This window comes from Boleophthalmus pectinirostris, unplaced genomic scaffold (genome assembly GCF_026225935.1).
Source record: "Boleophthalmus pectinirostris isolate CB_2022bp ecotype Guang Dong unplaced genomic scaffold, ASM2622593v1 HiC_scaffold_13, whole genome shotgun sequence".
Lineage (NCBI taxonomy): Eukaryota > Metazoa > Chordata > Actinopteri > Gobiiformes > Gobiidae > Boleophthalmus > Boleophthalmus pectinirostris.
Window position 1 is genome coordinate 32,668,755 of NW_026571036.1, and position 25,416 is coordinate 32,694,170.

General features: G+C 37.7%; 3 protein-coding genes across 5 annotated transcripts in view; 1 reads left to right on the forward strand and 2 right to left on the reverse strand.

The window, feature by feature from the left end:
• Window positions 1–4,226: 4,226 nt before the first annotated feature.
• LOC110155065 (zinc finger protein 723-like) lies at window positions 4,227–5,663 on the reverse strand. Its single transcript, XM_055149654.1, has one exon. The coding sequence runs from the start codon at window positions 4,936–4,938 to the stop codon at window positions 4,288–4,290; it is 651 nt and encodes a 216-aa protein (XP_055005629.1). The 5' UTR covers window positions 4,939–5,663; the 3' UTR covers window positions 4,227–4,287.
• Window positions 5,664–5,760: 97 nt separating this feature from the next.
• Window positions 5,761–12,865, reverse strand: wdr21 (WD repeat domain 21). Its single transcript, XM_020919126.2, has 13 exons — window positions 12,468–12,865; window positions 11,804–11,913; window positions 11,545–11,702; window positions 10,958–11,040; window positions 10,691–10,793; window positions 10,227–10,373; window positions 9,382–9,431; window positions 9,186–9,265; window positions 8,760–8,852; window positions 7,787–7,884; window positions 7,463–7,639; window positions 7,107–7,221; window positions 5,761–6,704 (listed from the first exon to the last, which is right to left on the reverse strand). Exons 1-13 carry the CDS (start codon window positions 12,563–12,565, stop codon window positions 6,481–6,483), a joined length of 1,536 nt encoding a protein of 511 aa, XP_020774785.2. The 5' UTR covers window positions 12,566–12,865; the 3' UTR covers window positions 5,761–6,480.
• Window positions 12,866–13,266: 401 nt separating this feature from the next.
• dpf3 (double PHD fingers 3) overlaps window positions 13,267–25,416 on the forward strand; it is a 32,124-nt gene continuing 19,974 nt past the window's right edge. For 2 of the 3 annotated variants that reach the window (XM_020919119.2, XM_020919120.2), the window contains exons 1-2: window positions 13,267–13,397; window positions 24,885–25,045. In XM_020919119.2, the coding sequence (XP_020774778.1) occupies window positions 13,366–13,397; window positions 24,885–25,045 (193 nt within the window). In that variant the 5' untranslated portion in view covers window positions 13,267–13,365. Of the gene's footprint in view, window positions 13,398–23,533; window positions 23,605–24,884; window positions 25,046–25,416 lie in introns of those variants that run through there. The other variant, XM_055149314.1, reaches the window with a different exon arrangement.

A 25,416-nucleotide genomic window follows, 5' to 3' on the forward strand; every position in this document is an offset into this window, starting at 1 on the left:
GTTCATCTGTGTGCATGCTCATGTGGGTTTTCAGGTTTCTCAATCTGATGAAGGCTTTCCCACACTGATCACACTCAAATGGTCTCCAGTGTGAATCTATTTGTGCCAATGGAGTGCAAGGGGAAAGAAATGTCTTCTCACACTCGTCACAGCTGATTTTTTTTTCTCAGGTATTCATGTGGTGTTTCAAAGCGGCAGTCCGAGAGGTCATTCTACACTGGGCACACTGGTGGGGCTTGTCTCCCGTGTGGATGCTCTGGTGGTTACAAAGGTTTTCCAGATGCGATGAAGGCTTTCCCACACTCAAATCACGCTCATATTGTTAAACTCCAGTGTGAATCCTTTTGTGCCTCTTGAGTGAGCAATATTGATAAAATGTTTTCCCACACTCTTCACAGGTGTATCTTTTGTCTCGGGTGTGGGAGTTCATGTGGCCTGTCACAGAGCTGGACTGACAGAAGCTCTTCCCACACTGGTTACACTTATAGGGCTTCAGTTCACTGTGGATCCTCCGGTGCGCGCTTAAACCACATTGTTGTGTGAAAGTCTTTTCACACTGGCCACAGCTGTAAGGTCTCTCACCAGTGTGGATCCTTCTGTGTTCTTGGAGGGAATGTGCTGTAGCCAGAGACTTTTCACACTGGTCACACTTGTAGAGCTTAGGTCTAGGTAGCATGGTGACGGCCTGGTTGCTCTGCTCCTGTTTAAAGCTGATCTCAGTGGCCACACCATGCATGAGCTCCGTGACTGATGTTCCTGTCTGCAAATAGAAAATGATCCTAAATAAAGAGTTGCTTTCAGTTGGCCTGTCACAGTAACAACTATACTGACTCATTGCTCAATAAACCAGTGTATTAAATATATATATTGTAGTAATAATGTGTATATTTCACTAACTGCCAGTCACTGCGAACTATCTGTCTGACTAGTTTCTTATCGCAACCTCCCTCATCCACTTTCTATTACAGGCACAACAGTAGATCAGTGCTTAGAACCTTGTGAGTTTTAATCAGCTGCCATCTCTTTTTAACAACATTAAAGAATACTTTCTAAATCAGGATTATTCTAAGTTGGGTAAATAGATATATTTACATGAAACATAAAACATGATAAGTCATAATTGTGGTCTAAATATAAAGGTAGTCTTAAAGAGTATTACTCAGCTGTTTGTAGAGCTGGCTGAAGGTCAGAGAGCGGCTCAGTAAAAAACAGCTACTTTCACTTGAAGCTTTAAAAGTCTGTGTAACCCTGCTCCTCTCCGTGCCAAAATACAACCACTCCCCCTCTTCCAAGTTGATATCGCCTCATTCAACACCTACGTTTTAGTTTTACCTATTTACATTCAAATACAGTGGTCACATTATGTTTGTAATCAGCAATAGGTACTTTACTTGAGAGGATGTCGGTAATAGAAAAATATGGGACATTGGTAAACATGGTCATGTTATAATGATGTTACCTCCTCAAAAACAGACCGGGAGTTGTGTTTTTTCACACATGTTCTTTATCATGAGTCTGTGTACATTTTCAAAATTCCTTGTGAACATACATGGTGTTTTGTGTTTCAAGAACTCCTAAAAACACAGGGTTTATGTGTTAAACATCTTGAATGAAACAAAACACAACTCCAGGTACGTTTTCGATGAGAAAACAACATTATAACATAGATCAGCTGCTAGGACAAATTAACTTTTCAGATGAATGGGACATAAATGGGACATCACTATTCAATTTGTCTTTTGTTTTCCTAAATGACTAGACATGCCTGAATGTCTCATAGGACCCCCCATTCACACCTATTCAGGTCTTTGTCCTGCTGTACACTGGGACTATAGTGGTCTGACAGGTTTTGGGACAAAAATGATTTGAATATGATGATTTTTTTTTTTTTTTTATAATTAATTTTTCTTTTTTAATGTTGTATGAAAAAGACAAATACAATACAACCTGTGGGTGTGCCTTGATGTCCACAAAGGATGGATTAATTAAAAGAAAAAAATATATAATAATAATGAATAATAATTATTACAGCCAATTGCAAGAAAAACAAAGTAATGGGTCAAACAAAGTCCGATTTCACAGTATTTATATATTCAATCCACCATTTCCATTTGCTTTCAAATTTGTCTCGTTGCAGTCTTATGCTAAAAGTAATTCTCTCCATCTTAAAAATATCATAAACAATCTCAAACCTTTCATCCAGTGTTGGTACTTGTGGATTAAGTCATTTCCTGGTTATAGCTTTCTTAGCAGCCACATTTTTCATTTCATTCTCCCTTGATGTATAAGAGTACAGTATGCAGTTAACCCTTGCAAGGCCCACTCTTTAAACCTTACATCAAATTTGTTAGGTGAGAAATCTTTATCATATTCACAGCATCTCAATATTACTACTATACCTTTTAAATTTTTTTGTTGTATTACCTTATTCCACAGTCTGAAAGACAAGGCGATAAATGGGTTTTCCAAATTATTTAATTGGTCCTGTCTAACTTTTTCCCCAATAAGTTCCTGAATTGTATATTCACTGGTTGTTGCCTCCTCGATGATTTTCCATCTAACAAAATATTCTGGATTACATAGACACACCAATGATTTCAATTGTGCAGCCACATAGTAATCTTTTAAACAAGGGAGTGCCACACCCCCTCTGCTCCTGGGTAGCTGCAAATTCTGATATTTGATTCTTGGTCTTCTGCCCTGCCAGATGTATCTTGAAATAAGTCTGTCCCATTCCTGGAACTGTTGATCTGATAATTCTATGGGAAGGGATTGAAATAGGTAGAGAAGTCGGGGTAGAATATTCATTTGAACTGATTGGATTCTCGATCCAAAACCAAGGAGGGGAATCACACTCCACCTCTGTACATCATCTTTAATTGCCTGGTTTAATGGTAGGAAATTATCAGAATACAAGCTAACAAATTTTTGGAAATTTTTACTCCCAGGTATTTCATTTTGGCTGCTCTGAATATGATTATTTAGTACACTCGGCGTTCTTTGTGCATATAAATGGGGCAGGGGGCAGTACTGGACTGTTGGCCTGGGTGTGTCAGCCAGGTTTACAGAGAGCACCAAGTAACCACGCTTTTGAAAAAAAAAGACCAAAACACGCAACGTGAGTCTTACAAAAGGAAGTCCCAAATACATTTATACCATACTCCATACAACTGTACAACTCACTCTTATGTAAGAGATAATACTCCCTACAACTGTACAATAACTCACCCTTATGGAACAGATAACCCTATGTCTTGTCAGTCATCATATAATTTGTGCACTGTTTTTCCTAATGACCTCTTGCATATGACTGAGATTTTTAATTACTTATTTTCTATTTTATTTTGACTTATACATAAACATTTATATAATTATGCCAAGTGATTCTAATGAACGTGTATAGAGATTAAAAACACAGTGGAGCACTTCTGTATTACCACGACATCACAAGATGGAACAGTGTTTTCATTTTAACAGAAGAACCGTGTTTGATGTGTAATGCATATCTTCTATTAGCTTATTTAATATTTATAACAACTTTGAAACATTTAGAGGTGCGCAACTTTTTGGTTGGGTGTCTGTCATGTGCTTGTTTCTATGGGTGTCATTACTCTGCCTGGAATGTTCAACATTACAGTTCTACCTTACATTTATTCAATTACAGGTGGTTTTATAGCTGAAAAATACCTAGAATTCTGACTGAGTGGGGTTGACTCCCCTCCACAGATTTGATGTGGGGAACATCTCTCAAGACAAGATACAAAATGAATTTAAAGAAAACCTGTGATGAATGTGAGTGTTGGTCCTGTTTAAGTGTTCGATTTTCAACAAAAAGGTGAGAGTGAGTAACTAATGCCAACTTGTGACTGTAATTTAGGATTGAATAAAGAATTTCTGTGGTTCATTACAGATACAAACTAAGTACAAACATTTTACATTTATTCATTGATGTTTGTGGTTTTTCACTATATTGTACATTATAATTGTTTTTTGAAGGAGTGATTCTGCTCTTGGGTTTCTGTGTCTGTGGCATACATTTGGTTCAATATTATCATTTTAATTTATTTGCTTTGTCTCGTGTGTGAGTTTGCCAATGACTTCTGAGTGAGCGTTTGATTCTAAATCTCTTCCCACACTGGTCACACTCAAACGGTTTAACTCCAGAGGGACTCCAGAGGGAATGCTCCGGTGTAGATGAAGCGAATCCTGCCGACTGAACTTCTGGGCGCAGTCATCGCAGCGGTATGGTCTTTCTCCGGTGTGGGTTTTCATGTGATTTTCCAGTTTCTACTTCGTTACCATGGATATCCCACACTGGTCGCATTCATGAGGCAAATGGTCACTGTGGCTCCATCTGTGGACTGAACGTGCTTGTGAGGTTTTGAAAGTCTTTAGACATAGATCACAGCTGTACAATTTCTCTCCTGTGTGGGTTTGGTAGTGTTCAGACAGATGATTCGATCTCTTAAATGCCTTTCCACACTGGTCACACTTGTATGGGTGTTCGTCACTGTGCAGGCGCTGGTGATCACAGAGGGATTTTTTGTTCTTAAAGCCCTTCCCACACTGTTCACACTTGAAGGGCTTCAGTCCAGTGTGAATGCCCCGATGTTCGTTTAAACCCGAAGATGATCTGAAGGTCTTCCCACATTCGTCACAGCTGTAAGGTCTCTCACCAGTGTGGATCCTCATGTGTGTTTTGAGGGAGCATGCTGAACCCAGGGATGTTCCACACTGGTCACACACATACAGCTTTGTTCCAGTGTATGTCTCCCGATACTCTTCACTGCTGTCCAGGGTATTCTCTTCATCGGTGTCAGAGGAGGGTGATGTGGTGATCGGCTTGTCACAAGGCTCTTGCTTTAAACACACTTCCTGGAGTGGTGAACTGATCGCTGCAGTATAAATCAAGGTAGGAGAACCACAAGTCTGATCCATGGGGCCTTATTCTCTTTGTCGACTGAAACAGGAGGGAAAATGCAACATAGTATATGTTGCATTTTTACTGCAACATAGTATAGGAAAGGCTGAGTAAAATTGCACCAAATCAAATAAATCAGTAATTTTGCCACACACAGCAGAGCTCTCTACACTGGCCATGCTAGCCCCAGAGCTGTGTGAGGAGCCACTGTACAGATCTTATCTTTTTTGCTACTTATTTAAAATGTATTATTACCATTTATATTTTTTACTCTTTATTATATTATATTGTGAGGAGTGAGCTACCATGTCCAAATAATTTCCCTTGTGGATCAATAAAGTTTATCTAACAATCCTGCACCAACACTGAGCTTTTCAGGTCTGACATCCAGGAGTGCACTGCCCAAACTTCACACTTTAAATTAACTAATTCATTCATTACCTTAGCTACATTGAGCAAAACCATCTTCTTTCTGTTTGGTAGTAGGGCAGGCTATCAGGAGGCTATTGCTAAGTAGCATGCATATGTAAGAAAATATAGAGAGAACTGACTGTCTTTCTAGCCAGTGTCAAACATGGGTGGTATAAGCACATAAGTGTTGGCGTTAGAAAGTCCAAGCTGTTTACTTACGTGGTTTGTAGCTCTGCAGACAGCTCCGGGAAGCTCTGTGCTAGACTACAGAGGAGGCTACTGTTGCTGTGTGCATGAGAGGGGAGGGGTGTCAGAGGAACTAAAGCCCTCCCCCACAGAAACACTCCCCCTGCCTATTCATTATTGACAACACGTGGCTCGGTCTATTTACATTCAAAAATACAAATTCACGTCACACATTTACAAGATCAAGACCAAACAGTATTTTATGGCAAAGACAAAGTGCAATAGAAAAATCAAGGACATTTATCAATATGTCAACAATAGTAAACTTGTTACTACCAATTAAAAACTCCTAGGAGCTCAAGGACTGGCCTTCCGCTGGTGCCCAGAGTCAGGACCAAACATGGGCTAAGCCAGGACTAAACATGGGCAGTCAGTGTTTCAATTTTATACAGCTAAAACCTGGCATAGTCTTCCTGAACATGTGAGACAGGCCTCTGCTTTGACAGAGGAAATAAATTCTACCCAATAGTTAAGGTTAAAAGGTGCCATATATAGATATATTATTATTATACTTTAGATTCCTATTCTTATAATCATCATATCAGAAGACCTAATGAACTTAACCAGACAGTTAAAGTTAGGGTGAAGGTTCTGCACTTACTTGTCTCCATGAAGATGTTACTTCTTTGCCTAGAATGTTCCACATACAGGTCAGCCCTGTGGAAAGGTAAGCCTATTCAACTGTAATTAAATAAACAAAAGACAGTTTAATGCCATAATGTGGAATATTCAGGGCAGAGCAATAACTTCTCCATTAAATCTTTTGATTTCAAAATGGGTGAGACAGTGTGAGAAAAAGTACTGCTAATCAGAACTGACTGATATGGGTTTGTTTAGAATTCAGAGAAACCAATTGCTGATCATATAAAATGCCTCTTTTGGCAGAGTTTTTCTTAAACTTATTAAACAGTTTGTATAATTTCCTCAGCGTCTGTGTTGTACGGGTAATAGAACAGTTCGTTTTTGACAGCCATGATGAGTCCCGGGGGTCCATTTTGTCCACCGAGGTTTGAGGAGAAGACCACACTGGGGATGAGGTCGTTGGCTGTGGGGTGAGGGGAGGGGATGGTGCGGAGCAGGCGGCCATCTTGGAGGCTCCAGATCCGAGTGTAACAGTCCTGACCCACTGTGGAAACAATCAGAGGGACAATGAACAATCAGTAGCATATAATAATTAAACAAACGTGTATTCCTTAGAGTGGTCACATATTGTTGCTGTGACGTATCTGGTCAGCTGATTTACAAAGGTCTGCAGATGGCACTGTCTCCAGTAGGAACACAGCACCATCTGCAGTCCGACTTCTTCAGGGCAGTATCCCAGTTGTGAGAGTAAAAATGCCCCCATTATCCTGGTTTAAAGTCCTGTGGGCACATTTCTGTATTTCGATGGACTCCTGCATCACGTGACCAGTCTGAAGAAGACCATGAGCAGTCGAAACTGTCATGTATATTTTGTATGAAAACAAACTAAACCTTGGTCTGAAAAAAGGATCTATTCAAATTATTTTTTTAGTGTAGAGGGGTTTACCTGCGAGCACGAGTCCCTCTGGTTCTCTGACATGTACAGGTAGGAGGGCGTGTTCATTGTAATGTCCTTTGTACTGCTGCACAGACTTAGAGACCCGCACATCCCACAACTTTATCTACATAAAAAAAATAAAGTAATGCATTATTCATATTTTCATAGTGGTGTAATTGTAAGGTTAAGGTCTACACTCCCTTCATCTGGATTTAGTGTTGGCACCAAATAATGTTATAATATATTGGCAGCAGTGGAAATGACCATAAAGGATCAGGATTAATATAACAGATGTGAATGAAGCAAAACACAACCCCAGTGATAATGTTATAAGCTTTCAATAACCCTTGAATAGAAGCACTGACCTGTCCAAGCATGTCCGCAGCCAGAAGGTAGTTGTGGTCATTGAGGACTCTGATGGAGGTGATGGCTGCCCCCTGGTGGAGGCGATGAGTTTTCCAGCTCTGTCCTTTTCGACTGCGTTGCCTCAGATCCAGACCGAAGACTTCACCAGACCTGCAGCCACTGAACAGAACCGGGGCCTGAGGAACAGAGAGAGGGTGTTACCAAGAAGAACAGCCATGTAAACATAAAGCCAGATATACACTTTATTATACATTATTATACAGTGGTTCTACCCCAAGCAGGCACAAATATAAGACAGTGCATTTCTTTGTAGCAGAGCTCACCTTGAGAGAAAAGTGTTGAGCCAAAACATCACTGGAAACACTGTAGGTCTGAGTGCGTCCATTTTCTGCATCCTTGAGAATGATCCTTCGAGACAAACCTGTAAAAATCACAAGGATAATCACAACACAGAAGCACTAAAAAGGCTTAATGTGCATATGACATTTTTTTGTTTGTTTTTCTAATTTTTACTTTATTTGGTGAGATTGTAACTATTGTAAATATAAATGACCAATCAAGAAGCAATTTGCACAGAAAAGTTGAAAAATATCTTGAAAATTACAGGAAGTAGAGAGTTCAAACATACTGATGACATCACACTTGGGAGAATTCTATTAAAAAGTTCTGCACAATTTATACAAGAAACACATTTTTACCTCCGCCAAGGAGGTTATGTTTTTGCCGGCGTTTGTCTGTTTGTTTGTTTGTCTGTTAGCAACATAACTCAAAAAGTTACGGACCGATTTCATTTTGGGGGTGATTTGGGAGAAATCCTGGATTCTGGATCACTTTGAAATTTTAGTTTACATTGTGGTAAATGGGGCCAAAAATTTTGTTTCTCAATATCTCGGTTAATTATTGACCAAACCCCATGAAATTTGACTCAGGGATGGACAATGGGATCCTCTTTCATATTCCAAAGGCTGATCCGGTTCTGATCCAGAAGACTGATTTTATCGCAATTTATATAAAAAATGGGGGTAGTCCTTGGCGGAGGTCTGCGCTCTCTGAGTGCTTTTCTAGTTTATCATATTTCAAGCAGGATTTCAATAAAATAAAGGTGTTTTCTTAAATCTGTATTTGCCAGATTATCATTTCTGTGTACATTAGAGGAGTTTCGCTAGGTAACACTTGGAATTTATTGTTATGTCATGATTTCCCACCAGGAAGTACAATATTAAACCTAACTAGAAAAGCACTCAGAGAGTGCATCAACACTTCTTTGCATCTTTTTAAAAATCTTTGGTTCCTTACCTGTGCTGAAGGTTTTGTCAAACTGAGGATGGGAACACCAGGCGCAGGACCAGGCTGAGGCGATTTTAAAATTACACAGTGTCTCTGGTTGTTCTGGAAAAGCAAGAATAAAAGCACAATTAGAAAAACAAATGACTGATAAATAACTTGAAGGGCAATCTTGACAAAAATGCATCAGTGAATGTGCTAAAAATGCACCTGTGCACAAAATGTAAATAAACCATACAATTTACTACAAAAAGTAAAAAAAAAAAAGACATCATATCCTCATTTGGAAGATTACACTTGACATTTCTGTGTCAGCTAGTTTTAATTACAGACGACAAATTCCATATTGTAAGTTGACATATTGCGATTGTTTTGGCAATATTGTAAATTTTTTGACATATCTACCACCTCCACTATAGAAATCGCATCAGTTTTTACCTGGGTTTGAATTGCTGTAAAGAGACACAGGAAGTAAACTGACACAACCGGGAGTGTCTGCGGCTCCAACCAAACACAACCTGAACAGCACAGTCAAGGAAAAAGAAACTGAAATAAAAGAGGAAAGTGCTCTATATGTCAAGTCTCAGCTCATCAAAAAGTGCAAAAACAAATCTCTGAAGCACTTGAAGGATATAAAACATGGGAGTCTTGGTGGTTGACTGAGGCCCAACAAACTGAATTCACCTGGAACAAAAAAAGGTCAAGTCAAACATGGACCTTGATCTAGTGTCAAGTGTTTAAATGAGACTTATTCTCCAAAATAGATGGTTTAATCATGTCATAGTTGTTTCCCCTTCTCATTTATCCTCTCAAAAATGTATTTAAAGTCATTCATGCGTGCTAGAGTAATCTTTTTTCTCCTGTATTGAAAACATCATTGCTCTGAAAATTCCTGTTTTCCCCTACTCCCCATATATACCAACTGCTCTTTTTTATTTACTTTTTGCATCTGTGAAACAGGTAGAATTCAGCAGCACCACTATGGTTCACTTTTGTATGTAAACAGGTCTGTAACCATCATTGCATTTATACTTCCAAACGTTTTTAATATCAAGACAGCATTTTCTTAAACAACCACCAGAGGGTGCACAAAATCAGAGAATTTACCGAAACAAATGAAATGCAAATAAACAAACATGGAGGTGCTCACAGCAGGTTTAAGAGCACTTCTGTTAGAAAATAGTAAGAAAAAAAAATGAGGTGAGAGAAGCATTTATTTGTTCTGAAGTTTGTTCTAGTCACTTTTTTAAAAGTTTAGCTTTAACTATCGAGCTGTGTTTATTACTATCCCCAGTGGTTAGCTCATGTATCAGTCTGTAGCTAAGAATCCCCATGTTCTGAGGAGGCAGGTTAGATCATGGACAAAACATTGCAGAGGATGGACAGATGCCTCCGTGTGTATCTGTACGCATCTAGAACGTACAGCATAAATGAGGTACTGTAAAGAGGTAGAAGGAAAGGTATTTTCTAATGTTTTACTTTGCGGTTTGTGAAGAGGTGGTTGTCACACATCTCCACAGTGAGGGGGGTCTTGTTTCTGCTGCTGCGGAGGTTCATGATTCCGTATTTGGCTCCACCATGAGACACATCGCTGACAGTGAAAACTCGCTCAGATGAAGAGTCTCCCTAAAGACAAGAAAAACAAAATATCAAATGTGCAAAGGATTAGATATGTATCATTAAAAACTCACCCGGTAGATTAGTTTAGATATATTTAATAAAAAGTAATATAATGATTCTGGCTTAATGGATACTGGACATTGAAATATTTGAAAATATGGACTAGTCAAGTGAATTTGACAAAAACAAAAAAAAACAAAAAACCCTCTACTTCAGATTAGTAGTCAAAAATGTTCATGATATAATTGTGACTTCTGAATTGTTTTATTTTTCCATTTATACAGATATTTTAGGTTTAAGAATTAGCTTGTGTATGCTCTCACCACCATCATTCTGAAGTTATCTGTGCTCTGACTGTTGTGGTCTGTATTTAGAATCTCCAGTTTTTGACGCCTCATTCCACTCACTTTCACCTCATGTGACAATCTGCAAACATGTAATTAATCAAACTCGAGTTATTCCAAGCACTATTCATACAAATCAACAACTCAAAGTGTTTTACATATTAACAGTTTTAAAAGTAACTCTGGTTAGGATCACATTCTTCACATGATAAACACACTAAACAAAACCATGGCTATATTGTATACCTGCAGTAGGATCTGACAGGAATGGTTCCAAATTGTCTTTTTTGTAGAAGCAGCGTCATGTTAACTCCTGATCTTGGTGCTTTCTGTTGAATAAAAAACAAAACAAATAAACAAACAAAAAAAGTTATTATGGATTTCATATTGTAGCTGATAGTAGACATAGTAGCTTGTTGCAAATGCTCAAATCCACGTACTTCTTGTCTTGTCCCATACAATATATTGTAAAAGCTAATATATTTAAAAAATGTGACTGAATGACATTGCTATTACATTTTAAAAGGCAGTTTGTGGCATTAGCGCCATATTGAAACAGCTGCTTGTGACTATAACAAGACCAATGTTAACAGACAAAACTAATACATGTTTCTGACTCACAGTTCAAAATCGCGTGTAGGACAATTTAAATGTAACAGTTACAGAAAAATATGTTTTTTATCTTAAGAGAGTCTTCTCTGAGAGCTAATTTGGAAGTCATATTTTCAGTATTAGTATCAGTAGCAATCTGTTTTAATCTGTTTATGCAAATCTGTTGGCCTTGTTCGAGTAATAAAGTTTTGGATTTTCTTTCTTGTCCAGTTGCTGCTCACTTTTCTGGGATTATCATCTTCCATGAGGCTCCTCTCTCTCTTCTTCTCTCTCTCCTTCTGTCTCAGCTGCTCGGAGGTCAGCGGGTTACAGTTGTTATGACCTGGCAACAGGCGGAAGTATCGGTTCTTCTCTGGGTCAAAGTAGAAACCAGGAAGCTCTGGAGATATAAATTTAAATTTTTATTTAATTTTGTTAAAAAAAAATTTAATAAATAGAAATAGCATTACAAAACAAAATTATGCAGAACAGGTATCGTACCTGGAGCGGCAGAGCTGGAGGAGGCAGAGGAAGAGGAAGAGGAAGAAGAGGACGATGAAGGAGCAGGTTGACTTTCAGTTCGTTGGGTTGGTTCATAGTATCTGTCATTCCTGCCAAAAAAAAAAAAAAAAAACACTCTCAAAACTATACCACAATTTGAATGGTCCCAGTTAGTAAAGTCTTAAATGCATTTGCCTATGCCTTACAAAACAAAAATATCTAATCTATTTATGAATACAACCTAACTCAAAATCTGGAGATGGGTCCTGGGAAGAGGTAGCCTTTGCAGCATTACAAAATTGTCTGAAAACTCACAACACATTTTCAGGAGTTTGTGATCAATACGAGCGTTCATGGTCCTGTTTAGGTGTTTGCTTTTCAACAGTAATGTGAGCATGACTACCTGAAAAACTGTTGGCTAATGCTAGGTAACTTGTGACTGTAATTTTGTGTGTAAAATACTTACACACATCAGCTCACCTGATGTAGTTCCAGCTAAGCCAGTTCTTTCTGCTTACATAACATTACATTTTAGATTTAAGTATAATTTGAGTAACAGAGCTACAGACACAGCAATGCTTACAGTTAGTATCACACCCCCAGTGAACGCTAATGACATCAGATGCAAAGAATCAATTCTCAATCTTTTTTGCACTGTTTTTACCTGTACCACTGGTTGTTGTCTCTTCTCTGGTGATTCCCTCTGCTCCGTCCGTGTCTCCTGTATGGCCTCTCTCCGTCTCTCCAGTTCCACCTTCTCATTTCTGATACTTTTACAAAAGATTAGGCTTTGTCTTTCTTTGCCAATGATTTTATTCAATGTTTTTAGCGTGTTTACTGTTAGCACGGTTAGCACCCTGCTACCTTTTCGGGTTTTTACAGATTATAACTACAAAAACAACAATTGTGAAGTAAATATACAACTAGAAATCTTAGTAGTCTAACTAAACGCGTCTTTATATATTACATATTTTGTATTTTCAACTTATTTCACTATCAAAAATGAATAATTTCGGTGCATCGTGGGCTAGCTCCTGAAACTGTCCGCCATTTTGCCCCTCCCACTCCCGTGACGTAGCAGCGTATCATTGGATATTTTTAAACAGGTTTGGCTCTTATTGAAAATATATTTATTATTATTGTATTATATTTCATATTTGTAAATATATATTTGATTAAATACGAGCCATGAATAACAAATAAATAATCAAATCACAGTTGTTATTATTTTTTATTTCTATAAAAATCATGGACAGCATCAAAACAGTTTTCAGGCCAAATTGATAAGACTAATAAAATTGTAAACCATATTATTGTATATGAAATAAATGCATTAATATATGAAAAAGATACAGTGGAGTTATTTTATCAGATTATTTATGATTGATTGGTACGTTGGTTTGACAGCTTTAGATACCACGCCTTCTTTCTCGGTCCCGCTGTTGCATTGGAGGGGGCACAGAGTGGACACAAGCGCATTGGCTGCTGTGTTTTTTTCATTAGGGTCCCAAACTACACACACCGAGATTTGTTGGAATATTACGTTACAGTCCAGCAGGAAAATGGCGACTGTCATTCATAATCCTTTGAAAACGTAAGTGCATTTTAATGTTCTCATCTTTTACGCGCGCTGGATGCCACAATGCTGCTGCAATAGCGATGTTTTTAAGGATGGCAGAATTCATAAAATGCTCTGATAAAACATAATCATATCATTTAGCGTCGTTTTGCCTTGTTTGCTGCTTGTCGAATACACGCATAGCATCACGAATTCTGCTTTTTGTGCACACATCTCCAGATATGCCAAGATGATGCACGGTTACGCATGGTTTTACGCTTACCAAAGTTGTGTTTTTGCAAAGCTAGCCTTAAGTTTACGTTGTGGACCGTATCGTAGCCATATGAGTGAATTTGCACGGGTAATACGCGTGTAATAACAGCGACACAAAGCGCAGATTGATTGATACCATGTCGTTGTTTTCCGCGCTGCTCTCGCTCTTGTAGCTACTGTCAGATGGATAAACAATGGTGCGTTATTACGTCTGATTATTACGGCTTTGGAGAGAAGAAAACCTGCAGTGGTAAATAGTGAATGCGCCGCTCCTCTTGTGGGGTCGTAGGGAAATTATTGCTGCAGAAATATTGACTAAATGTGCGCTTTTCTGCTCTGAAAGGAGGCGACCGTAACTTCGCCTCAAGCCCGTATTCAACACTGACTGACCTTAGAAATAAAACACCAAAGGCTGTGCCGCGTTAACCAAAACAACTAAACAGGTTTATATGTAATTTGTGATGAGAATATTGGATTGTGTTGTTATTTTTTATGTATAAATGTATGAATGAGAAAATAATATCATAGTATAGGTCTTATCTGACATAGGCTAAAAATATGAAATAGACTGCATAAACGAAATTATAAATTTCCTTTCTTGTATAATGTAACAAATTGAGATGGGCTTTTGATTAAGACATCAATTTGTAAGCATGTTGAAATGTTAAAGGGGGCATATTACACTGTTTGTTTCCTTATCAAAACCATGCTTGGAGTTGTGTTGTTTTTTGTTTTTTTTTCATTTGTTTAACACACAAACCATGCATATTTAGGATGAATTTTTTTCTCAAACAGAAAACACTCTGTTCCACCTTGTGATGTCATGGTGTTAATACAGGAAGTTGTCCACTGTGTTTTTAAAGTCCATATACATTCACTAGAATCATTTGGATCATTTCAGCCCTGGAATTTCCAATCTCTACTAAACTACCTTCAAAACCCTAATAATGCAGGATTACTCAAAATGTGTGAATGAAACAAAACATAACTCCAGGTATGTTTTTGATAAAGTAACCCTTTTGGTCTGATAAACCTGAACTAATGCATTTAAAGCCATGTTTTTGTATTTCTGTTGGATTGGTAAAACAAATTCTGATTATCATTTTCAAAATTTATTTTTTGTCAATATATTTCCAATTCCTATTGTAACATTTTGAGCATATACACATTTTTAACACACATTATGGACCAATTGTTATTACTACTGTGGTAATGTGTTTATGTAATCACTCTCAGACATCATCATTGTTTGTGTTGCATTTCCATAAGATTAGATTGTCCCAGAATCCTCTTGGGTCCAGGATTGGGGGGATCTTACCATGAAGGGGAGAGCGACATCTGCCCTCTTTTATTCTATCTGATCCCCCACTGCATTTAAATTAATGATAAAGGCTGAAGCATTGCAAAGATTTGCAATGTATTTTTAAAAACTAAGATTCAGTGATAGAAATGAAAAATGTAATTGCGATTTTTCTGACAAGCATTGTGTTTTGATTTGCATTTCATGTTATAATAATAGGATTCTGTTCAAAGTTCACATTTAAAATGCATCCAGAAGAATTGACAAAAAGACTGAAATGAAATGAACTGACAAACCAATACAAGAATCACATTTCAGAACATTTTTGTACAGATTTAAACTACAGAGTTTTTTGTTGTTTGGGAAGAAAATTATTGTACAAAACAATTGCGGCCTCTACAATTTGCTAATTGCATCCATTCAAATTTCAATTCGATTTCATTGTGATTAATATTGCTGCCCTAAACTAATACAAGAATCTCATGCATTTCAGAATAAGGCTCCATGGTGACACATGGAGGGCATCTGACACACAGGGGCATTTAGTTCACAAAGAGGACATTTATAGCAAAAATCATGCTGTTGATAATTGTTACCAATCAAATTGCAATTTTGTTTTGATTTCAATCAGCCAGCCCCAGGAGTGAAGGCTTTGCACAGGATTTAAATTAGGGCTGAACAATAGATCGAAATCAAACTGAAATTGCAATTATCAAAATGCAAAGGCTGTAGTTATATAGATAATTGGATGGTCTCCGCAAAGAACACAACGTCTCTCTTTTTGTATAGAAAGCTTTTTTTATACCTGTAGATTGGACCTCTACAAACATGTTGAAATGTCCCTGTGTGTCAGATGCCCACCCTGTGTTTTCATAGGGTCTTACTTTGTGTAAAAGCTGCTAACCCTTTAGTTTATACCTCTACAAACATGTTCTGAAATGCACAGGGTCTTGTATTAGTTCATCAGTTCAGATAGGAAGTAGGATTTAATGCGTTTGCATCTTCCTACTTCTTTTCAAGCTTAAATAAAAAAAAAAAAAAAAAAAAAAAAGTGAAATGTGCATTAAGTGTACCAGGTATACTTCTTATGTACATTAATGTACTTTAAATAAATGAAAAAAAATATATATATTTGGTTACAATGTTTACTCTAGAATCGTCATCTATGGCAGATCTATTCATGGCATATCTGGAATTTTATCAGATCAGGTGTATCAAGTGTATGGTTTGTCCTGGATTTAAATGCAAAACTGCAACAAAGATTTCAGTTAACTGATAAAGAGACAGTAGAAAGTTAGCAGTTCAAGTTCCCAGCTTAAACAAGTGCACACACACATATATATATAATATATATATATATATATATATATATATATATATATATATATATATATATATATATATATATATATATATATATATATATATATATATATATATATATATATATATATATATATATATATACACACATATACACACACATACACACACACACATATACATATATATATATATATATATATATATATATATATATATATATATATATATATATTTTTTTTTTCTTTTGACACTTCTCAGTGTATCACAACACAAGCGTGCATACCACTAATGAAACTACTGCCCATCACATCAGGTTTGTCAGGTTTCTTGCATGGATGACATGTAAATGTTTTTGATGAGGGAACAATGTGATAAGATGTTATAAAGCTAAAACATTTTGCTAAAATATCTAAGTTCCATATATAAAGAAATTGTTGTATTTATGGGTTTTAATAATGAGAGGGCTTGGATGGTTCTGCAGTTTTGGTCAAAGTTATTTGATTATTTTGGTAGAATAGTCATTTTTGGACTGATTTGTTTTTATAATTAAGATTCCTTTCACAGTGCATATTTTAAACCCATCCAGGAGCATTAACATTTGAGAGAAGACTAAAGTAATCCAAGAATTGCATGTATTTCAGAACATGTTTGTAGAGGTCTAAACTGCAGGGTTAGCAGCTTTTTACGTAGAATGAGATAATTTTCTCAAAGGGGACATTAGATGCAGTAATATTTTTTTAAGGTACTGTATTGGCTTATTTTCTGATGTTATAGTGTTTCATTATCAAAATCATACCTGGAGCTGTGTTTTGTTTTGTTCACTCATGTTTAACACCCAGACCCAAGGTGTTCCACCTTGTGATGCCATGTGGTAAAACAGGAAGTGCTTCGCTTTGTTTTTAAACTCCATACACCTTTAAAAGATTAAGTATCATTTGGATAGTTTCAGCCAAGGGGAATTTCCAAACTCTACTGAACTGAAGGTAAAAAGTATCTTCTAACTTGAAAACTACCACTATGTGACATCACAAGGTGCAACAGAACATTTTGAGCTTTGGAGATGTAGAAAGACTAAAGGATTACTCAAACATGTGTGAATGAAACAAAACACAACTCAGTTTTTTTGTGTAATATAGGAACTTTAAACTAAAATAAATAAATACAAATTATGATATAAACTGTTCAAACTTACAGCAATTTCAAGCATTTATTTAAATTTATTTCAATATTTTCTATGGTTGCAATGATTACTTTTTCTATGGTTTTACATTGGCAGCTGTTTGTTTTTGGGTAAATCTAAAGGTATGGTTGCTGAGATGTAGGTCAGAAGAGGAGAGAAAGAGAGAGAGGAGGAGGAGAGGAGGGGGTCGGGGTCTAAGTGTGTATTTTTTTGTTTGTTAGATACATCTGTTCTACCGCCCCTCCCCCAATTTAAGTGAGAAAGAGAGAGAAAGGAGGGAGAGAGAGGGAGGAGGAAAGGATGGCAGACAAGGGAGTGAAGGGAGGATGAGAGCGAGGAATGGAGAGAGGAGAGAAAGGGAGGGGGGGATAAAGAGGTGGAGAGAGAAATAAAAGAGAAAGAAAGGGTAGAGGAATGGAGGGAGGAGGTAGGAGAAAGATAGAAAGAGAGATGTGGGAGAGGGAGGGAGAGAGGTGCAGAAGAAGAGAGTGGGAGCAGAGTTAGAAAAAGGTGGTGAGGGAAGTAGAGAGGGGTCAAGGAGAATATAAGGGAAGAAAGGAGCAAGGGAGATCAGAAATAGGAGGTAGAGTAAGAGTAGGAGAGAGAGAGGAGGGGAAGAGAGATACAGAGGGAGAAAAAGAAGGAAACAAAAATAAAAATGGAGAGATAGATAGAGGAGGAGGAGGAGAGAGGGATAGTGAATGATAGAGTATTAGAGCTTGTTTGGGGGGCTTGTCTGGCTGGCTGTATTTATCACCACTGCACAGAACAACATTTGGTACATTGGGGGGTATGTTCTTTGTCTACGGAAGGAGGGAGAGAGAAAGAGGGGGAGAGAGGGGAGGGGGAGAGAGGGAGGGGTCAGATAAAATGGGAGTGGAGGGGGGGATTGAAAAGAGAGGGGAAAGAGAGAGACAGAGTAGACTGGAGGGTAACAGAGGAGAGCAAAAGGGGGAGAGAGTGGAGGGGGAGAAAGGGAGGGGTGAGTTTAAGATAAGGCAGGAGTGGAGGGAGGGGAAAAGGGGCAGATGAGAGAGGGGGATAGAAAGAGGGAGAGAAGTGAGTGAGAAAAGATGGATAAGAGAAGAGGGAGTCAGAGAGAGTGAGGAGAGAAAGAAGGGAGGAGAGATGGGTAAGAGAAGAGAGCAAGGGTGAGGGTGAAGAGAGAGAGAGAGAAAGGGAGAGAGTGAGGCAGAAGAAGAAAGAGGGAATGGAGGTAGAGAGGAAAATGTGGGCATAGGAAAGCAAGAGGGTGAGAGCAGAGGATGGAAAAGGGCAAAGGACGGGTAGAGAAAGATGGCAGGAAAAGGGAAAGAAGAGGTCAAGAAAGTGAAAGGAAGGGGAGAGAGATGGGGAAGAGGGGAGTGAACAGAGAGCAAGATGAAAGGAAGAAGTAAAAGGAGAAGAAAAAGGGAATGATGAGAAAAATAGAGGAAGATTGTGGGAGATAAAATAGGAGTAAATGAGGAAGGAGGGGGTGGGAAAGGGAGGGAGAGGGAAATCAGAGGAAGGGTGGAGAAGGAAGAGGGAGAGAGCGGGTGAAGAGGTGTAGAAGAAAAAGAGAGAAAGAGAGAAAGAGGAGGGGGCCTTGGGATTTCCAGGCATAAGGAATTATATGTCCGATTGGCTGGAGCATGTTTTGTACATGTGTTTTTGTTCTGAATGGGGGGAGTGCCCACTGTACAGAAAGAGGGAGGGAAGGAGGGAGTGGGCATTATGTTTTCATCAGATATGGCTCAAATGTGTTTCCAAGCAAGAGACACTAAATCAGACTTTTGTTTTGGGGTCTGTAAGGAAGGAAGTTAAAGGACAAGTAAATAAAACATGAATATAACATAAAAACGTTGTGCAATACTCATATGGGAAATATATCCTCTGCATTTGACCCTTCCTTTAGTGTCACTGGGTTAGGGTTGTCAAAAGTATCGTGAATCAGATACTAAACGATTCTAAAACTAGTATCGAAACTAGATACTCATTTGAGCAAAAGGGAGGCTCACGATGTAACAATTTCCAAATCTCTCGGTACGATATTTTCACGATATACATCTCACGGTACAGTATTTATTGCGATATTTTGTAGAGGCAAACAAAACTGTTAACATGCTACTTTTTCCTCTTATAATGTCTTGACAAGACTTAATCCAAAGAATTAAGACTTAAAAGTGTTTAGAATTGCTATTTCTATTATCTATTATAGTCTACACTGAAATGGAGCAAAGGATCATGGTCTATGTAGTTCCCTCTGTCTTTTTTTTTTTTTTAGCTTATGCCACACCATAACTCTTAATTTAAGCAAACAGACTTGTAATTCGATATATTGTGATGGTTCACAATATTATTATGAGAACTCTGACTATGCGATATTATGATATTTCGGTTATTGTTACATCCGTAGTATGGAGTATACCTGGACGACCAAGGGATTACACAGATGTAAGACCACCTGGTGAGATAAAAGAAAATACTGTGGTTTAGTGTTGAAAATCACACTACAATCAAACCAGGGATGTTCTTGTAACAAGGTGATGTGATAACCATTTTGCCATTTATTTCCTTGTAAGACTAAAACCAGGCTAACAACATTTGAAATTCATCTCTCAATCATACACGCCAACGCTATAAATAAACCAGTGATCCTTGATAATAAATGCTTTTAATGTGTCGAATACAAAGCATGAGGAGAGGATGTAAATGGAGAATGACTGACAGCTCACATCAAAGACCCACCCCCTGCTCCTCTGCTCCTGCACAGACACAGGATTAAACAGGCCATGTATGAATATTTATCATCAAGATTAAACAGAAATGAATACACAGTTTGGATAATCACAACTGGCAAATTGCATTGGTTTTATAATGTCCTATTTGAGAAATAAAAGCGGCTAACCCTGTAGTTTAGAATTTAATGAATCACAAATCGAAATTGCAATTTGAATGGATGCAATTAGCAAATTGCAAAGGCTGTAATTTTTGAGGTATCATAATTTCCTCCACAAACTATAAAATATATAGCCTGATTCACCAGCTGGTTTCACTTTGTGGAAACCGTTTGACCTCGCAGCATTAGGATTCATTCGCTCAACAATAAGCAAATACTTTTTTGCATTTAACCAATTGCTGCTATTTGCTTGTGATGTATGTAATGTGCTGCTAACGGGGCTAACTGGTATATTAAGCTTTTCCCAAATCTTGTAGGAAGAAGGACAATAACGTCTTTCCCCTTGATAAAATTCACCAAACATTCTCTTTATTTCGGCTTTAAATCCTCGATCTCAGGAATTGTTGACCACACAAAATGTACGGCTTTGCTGATTGGCTGGTGCCTGAGCTCGTACTTCCGGGATTTTTGTGAACTGTCTAGTGTATTTTGATTTCTGACCTAGTCGCTGGAGAGAAATGAAATTGAGCAGAGGCACTAGGTGGCGCCAACCTAGCTATAAAATATCCTCTTATTCTGCATAAATACTGGTAACCCTTTAATTTTGAATGTGATTTTCAACATTAATTGTAGTGCTTTCTTTTAAATTACCATGTGGTCTTATATCTGTGTAATCGTCAGTGGTGCAGGAAGGTTCCATAGTGGTCCATGAGCGTATACTAGTCTATGTGCTCTTATACTTGTTCTGATAGAGCTCAAGATCTAGTTTCGATACTTGTGTCACCATCAATTAGTATCTTATTTCCGAAACTTTTGACAGCCCTGACCTCGACAAACATGTTCTGAAATCCTGAAATGATTCTTGTATTATTTTAGCAGTTCAAATTTCAACCTTCTCTCAAATGTTTGCCTCTGGAAGTGTTTAAAGGGCACACTGTGAACCGAACGCAAGTCCCTACTAGAAAACACAATTTCACTTGGCAAAGTTTTCAAAGACTGCAATTATTTAAAGAATAGAATGTTCTCTGCAAAGAACAAACCATCTTTTATTCAAATGCATCGGATTTTTGTATTCGTTTTCAGTCTTCTCTCACATATAAAAGGCACTACTAGTTCATTTGAAACAGTTTGCCGTGGTCCAGAGTTATTCCTCACTTACCTTATGCATACTGAGCACCCTAACTATTCACTGCAATGAGGGAGTTTATAAGCAACTAGCATGGTTCTTGGAGGATAAAACACTTTCTTATTAGATGCAGACAAAACATGGTGGATGTATTTTGGCCTCAAGAGCTGCTTATACTGTACAATACATCTGGAGTTAGACCATAAACTGTATAAAGAAGTGGACTAAGGGAGTGTGACGTGTCTGAAGGCGTTCAGCTCCAGTCAAATGAAGCTCGCAGTTATAGGAGCAAATTTGGAGCGAGGTCCATATTAGGAAATGGAATTTATTTAGATACAAAATAGTCAAATAAAAGCACCAGGATCATGTAGAGCGGGTTAATACGAACATTTGAAGACCAAAATGATGAGGCTCACTGCAGCAGTTACAGAGAGAGGTGACGATTTCTCGATGTAAAGTCAACTGGAAAAAAAGTCGATGGAGCCGGAAGCGCCACCATGCACACTAACCTGGCAAGTGGGTTAGCTATGTACATTTATATTTACATGTCTATGGGCAAGACACCTTTTCCTGAAATACATGGTGAAAAAAATCTGATACAGGCCTTTTAATACTCCTGGAGTTGAATCCTACTTTTAAACATACATTGCAAATCTAATTAAAATGGCAATCCTTGTCAGAAAAATCATTATTTATTTTAGATTTGTTTTTTTCCAAAACCATGCATCCTGGTCCCTACAAGTGAAGTCATTTGCTTAATCTAAATAAATGAACAAATGACAGATTCTTGCTGCAGAAATGCTCAGAAATGTTAAGAATGTGAGAGAGGACATAAGTGCCTGGTTAATATGAAACTCACAAAGATGCAGTTTTTCAACACAGAGGAGGGGGCAATGGGCCAAGATGTAAAAAAAAAAAAAAGGGATGGGCAATAATCAGTTCCAATATCAGCATCAGCCAATGTCAGTGGGTTTTTGCAGTTATATCTGCCAATCTTGAAAAAAAGCATCTCATATTTAGCATATTGATGACGGTGGGTAAAAATGGCTGCCAAGTCTGTTACAGATTTTTTCAAAGCAAATGCAGATACAGATCATGCCAATAAACTTTGACTATAAATTTGGGCCAATATGTAGGACCGGTTTTGATCACATTCCACCAAATTATGTGATTTAAACTTAAAACAAACTCACCCACAGCCCTTTTTAGCACAAACCTTGTAGGCATGTTTTGTTCAGCATTCTCTTCATATTAAAGTGTTCATAAAACTTCGTGTGTATTTAGGCAGCAGACTGACCAAAACAAAATCTTCGGCCTTTGCTGGGGATTTGAGTCTGTGCCCAGCAATTTTTGTACCATAATTTCCCCCACAAACAACAAAATGTCTTGTCTTTTTCTACATAATAATTGCTAACCCTGTAATTTAGATCTGTATACATGTTCTGAAATGTGATTCTTGTATTAATTTGTCAGTCTTTTGCATCAGTTCTTCTTTTAAAATGTGAACTTTGAACAGAATCCAATCAATACAATACAATCACAATGCAGAAGAGACATTAGTTTACTGTGGCAGAGTGGTTACCCTGTCTCCTCCTCTCAGTAAATCTTTCTTGTCACTGTCTTTACTCATTCCTTCATTTTTATTTTTATGTATTTATTTATTTTTGGTCTTGTCGTGTCGTATATTTATGCTTCACTTTGAAAACAACATCTGAATCATCTCAGGCCAGCAGCATAATGTCTTTCATTATACAGTCTACTCCTCATACATTTCCAACCTGAAAATTAATTTTGGTGACAAGGTTCATTGTTCCTGCTTGTTTTATCTCTAACGTTCATCAAATACTATTTTCTGATCTATAATGCTGTTTTGTCTTCAAAAACAGACCTGGAGTTGTGTTTTGTTTCCTTCACAAATGTTTACCACACAAACCTGCATATTAGGCTGAGTTCTCTCAAGCAGAAAACACTCTGTTGCACCATGTGATGTCATGTCGTAATACAGGAAGTGCTCTGCTGAGTGTGTAAACCCAGTACAGGTTCATAAGTATCATTTGGATAATTTCAGACCTAGAATTGACAATCTCTACAGTCTCTCTGAAGAAAAGGTAAACATGAGCGGTTAACTTGAGAAATGCCACTACATAACATCACAAGGTAGAACATTTTGAGCTTTGGAGATATAAAGAGACTAATAATAAACATGTGAATGGAAGTACACAGTGAAACATAAGTGTGGGTATGCTTTTGATGAGGTAACAGCATTATAACATGGCTTAAAGCTCACATGAGTCAACTTTGTATAATATAGGACCATGTAACATAACCTGATGTTATTGTTTTTCCTGGAATGTTCCACACTATGTCATTAAACATATCTATCTTATGTTTAATCCAATACAGATGTTTTTATTACTGTTGACAAATGTACATTCTAACTGTAAGGATGGTCACTTCTCCACAGATCTGACTTGTAATTTGGCCTGGTAGCCACATAGTTTGTCTCCATGGAGAAAGAAAAGTTAAATGACATAAAAAAAGTTACCCATTGAAGCTCTGGTCTGTTGCTTTCAATGTTTTAAAACCTTTCGTATTTGAATAAGGGATGTGCTGTCAAAACAGCCCTTTCCATTTGGAGTGGTATCTTGCTGTTGACGTGGTAACCATACTCAGGCATTAGCAGATCTGGACATGTGTTTTTCCCATTCACCATAAAAAGGACATTAACAGAGACGTTAATTCTCCTGTGGGGAGTCGAACAACACGTACGATTCCTTCTAAGTCCAGATGGTAAAATATTTGAGCATGTGACAGGACTAGTTGTGAGAATTATATCAAATTACAACATAAATTATAATATTTTCCCCGAAATTATTTGGCCTATTTCAAGACAAGGTGCATTGTGTAATTTTAGGGGTGGGGGGGTCTGTGAAATGCTTTTCTTCATAGAGATGTTATAGCTTTGTCTAGAATGTTTCACAGTATGGTATTAAACCTTTCTATCTCCATGGAAAAGAAACCAGACCAAGTTACAGGTCAGATCTGTAGAGAGGCAACCCTGCTCATACTAAGAATAGCTGTTTTTCAAAGTATTTTTGACAATAAAACCACCTATAATTGAGTAAATGTAAGATAGACTTTTGTAGTATCAAACCTAGTCAAATAATTGTCTAGTTTCGATACTAGTTTTAGTATTGATTAATATCTGATAGGAGTAGTACGAGATTAAATTTCCACAAGACGAGACGAAACACCAAAACACTAAAAGAGAACGAGACAAGATGAGATTTTGACATTGTTTATAATAAATACATTGTGCAATCCAGTTCAATCTAACTCACGACCTCCTTACTTGACCTCACTCAGCTGTGTTATCGTTGTGTTTTTCAGTCTTGTGTTACTTGTCACTCAGCTGTGTTATCGTTGTGTGTTTTCAGCCTTGGAGATCAGTTCTATCGAGAGGCCATTGAACACTGCCGTAGCTATAATGCACGTCTCTGCGCAGAGAGGAGCGTGCGCATGCCATTCCTCGACTCACAGACAGGGGTCGCTCAAAACAACTGCTACATCTGGATGGAGAAACAGCACCGGAGACCAGGTACTCTGCCCTATCAATGTCTATAAGGACTAAACCAGGACTAAAGAACATTTAAACCAGGACTAATCCAGATCTAAACCAGAACCAAACCAGGAATAAAGCAGATTTAAACCTGGTGTAAACCACAATGAAAACAGGACTGAACTGGGATTAAACCGGGACTAAACCAGGATTAAACCAGGATTAAACATACCAGTGATTAATGGAAAGTTTTGACTTGTGGTGATGATGATTTTGGAAGAACTGTGGTGATGATTCAAACTCAAATTTCAAACTCTATTTCAATATTAGTGTACATTAGGGTATTGTGATGTAGGAAACAGGAAATATAGGAATTTTTACAACTCGAAATAGACACGAGTTGTTCAGTC

What these genes read in the sequence shown, in the direction of transcription:
- LOC110155065 (XM_055149654.1), bottom strand. Translation starts at nt 4,938, where the DNA reads ATGGATCAGACTTGTGGTTCTCCTACCTTGATTTATACTGCAGCGATC.
- wdr21 (XM_020919126.2), bottom strand. Translation starts at nt 12,565, where the DNA reads ATGAGAAGGTGGAACTGGAGAGACGGAGAGAGGCCATACAGGAGACAC. An exon ending in GACAACAACCAGTGGTACAG is followed by an intron (nt 11,914 to 12,467) that starts GTAAAAACAGTG and finishes TTTTTTTGGCAG; the next exon opens with GAATGACAGATACTATGAAC. An exon ending in AGAGGGACTCGTGCTCGCAG is followed by an intron (nt 6,705 to 7,106) that starts GTAAACCCCTCT and finishes TTGTTTCCACAG; the next exon opens with TGGGTCAGGACTGTTACACT.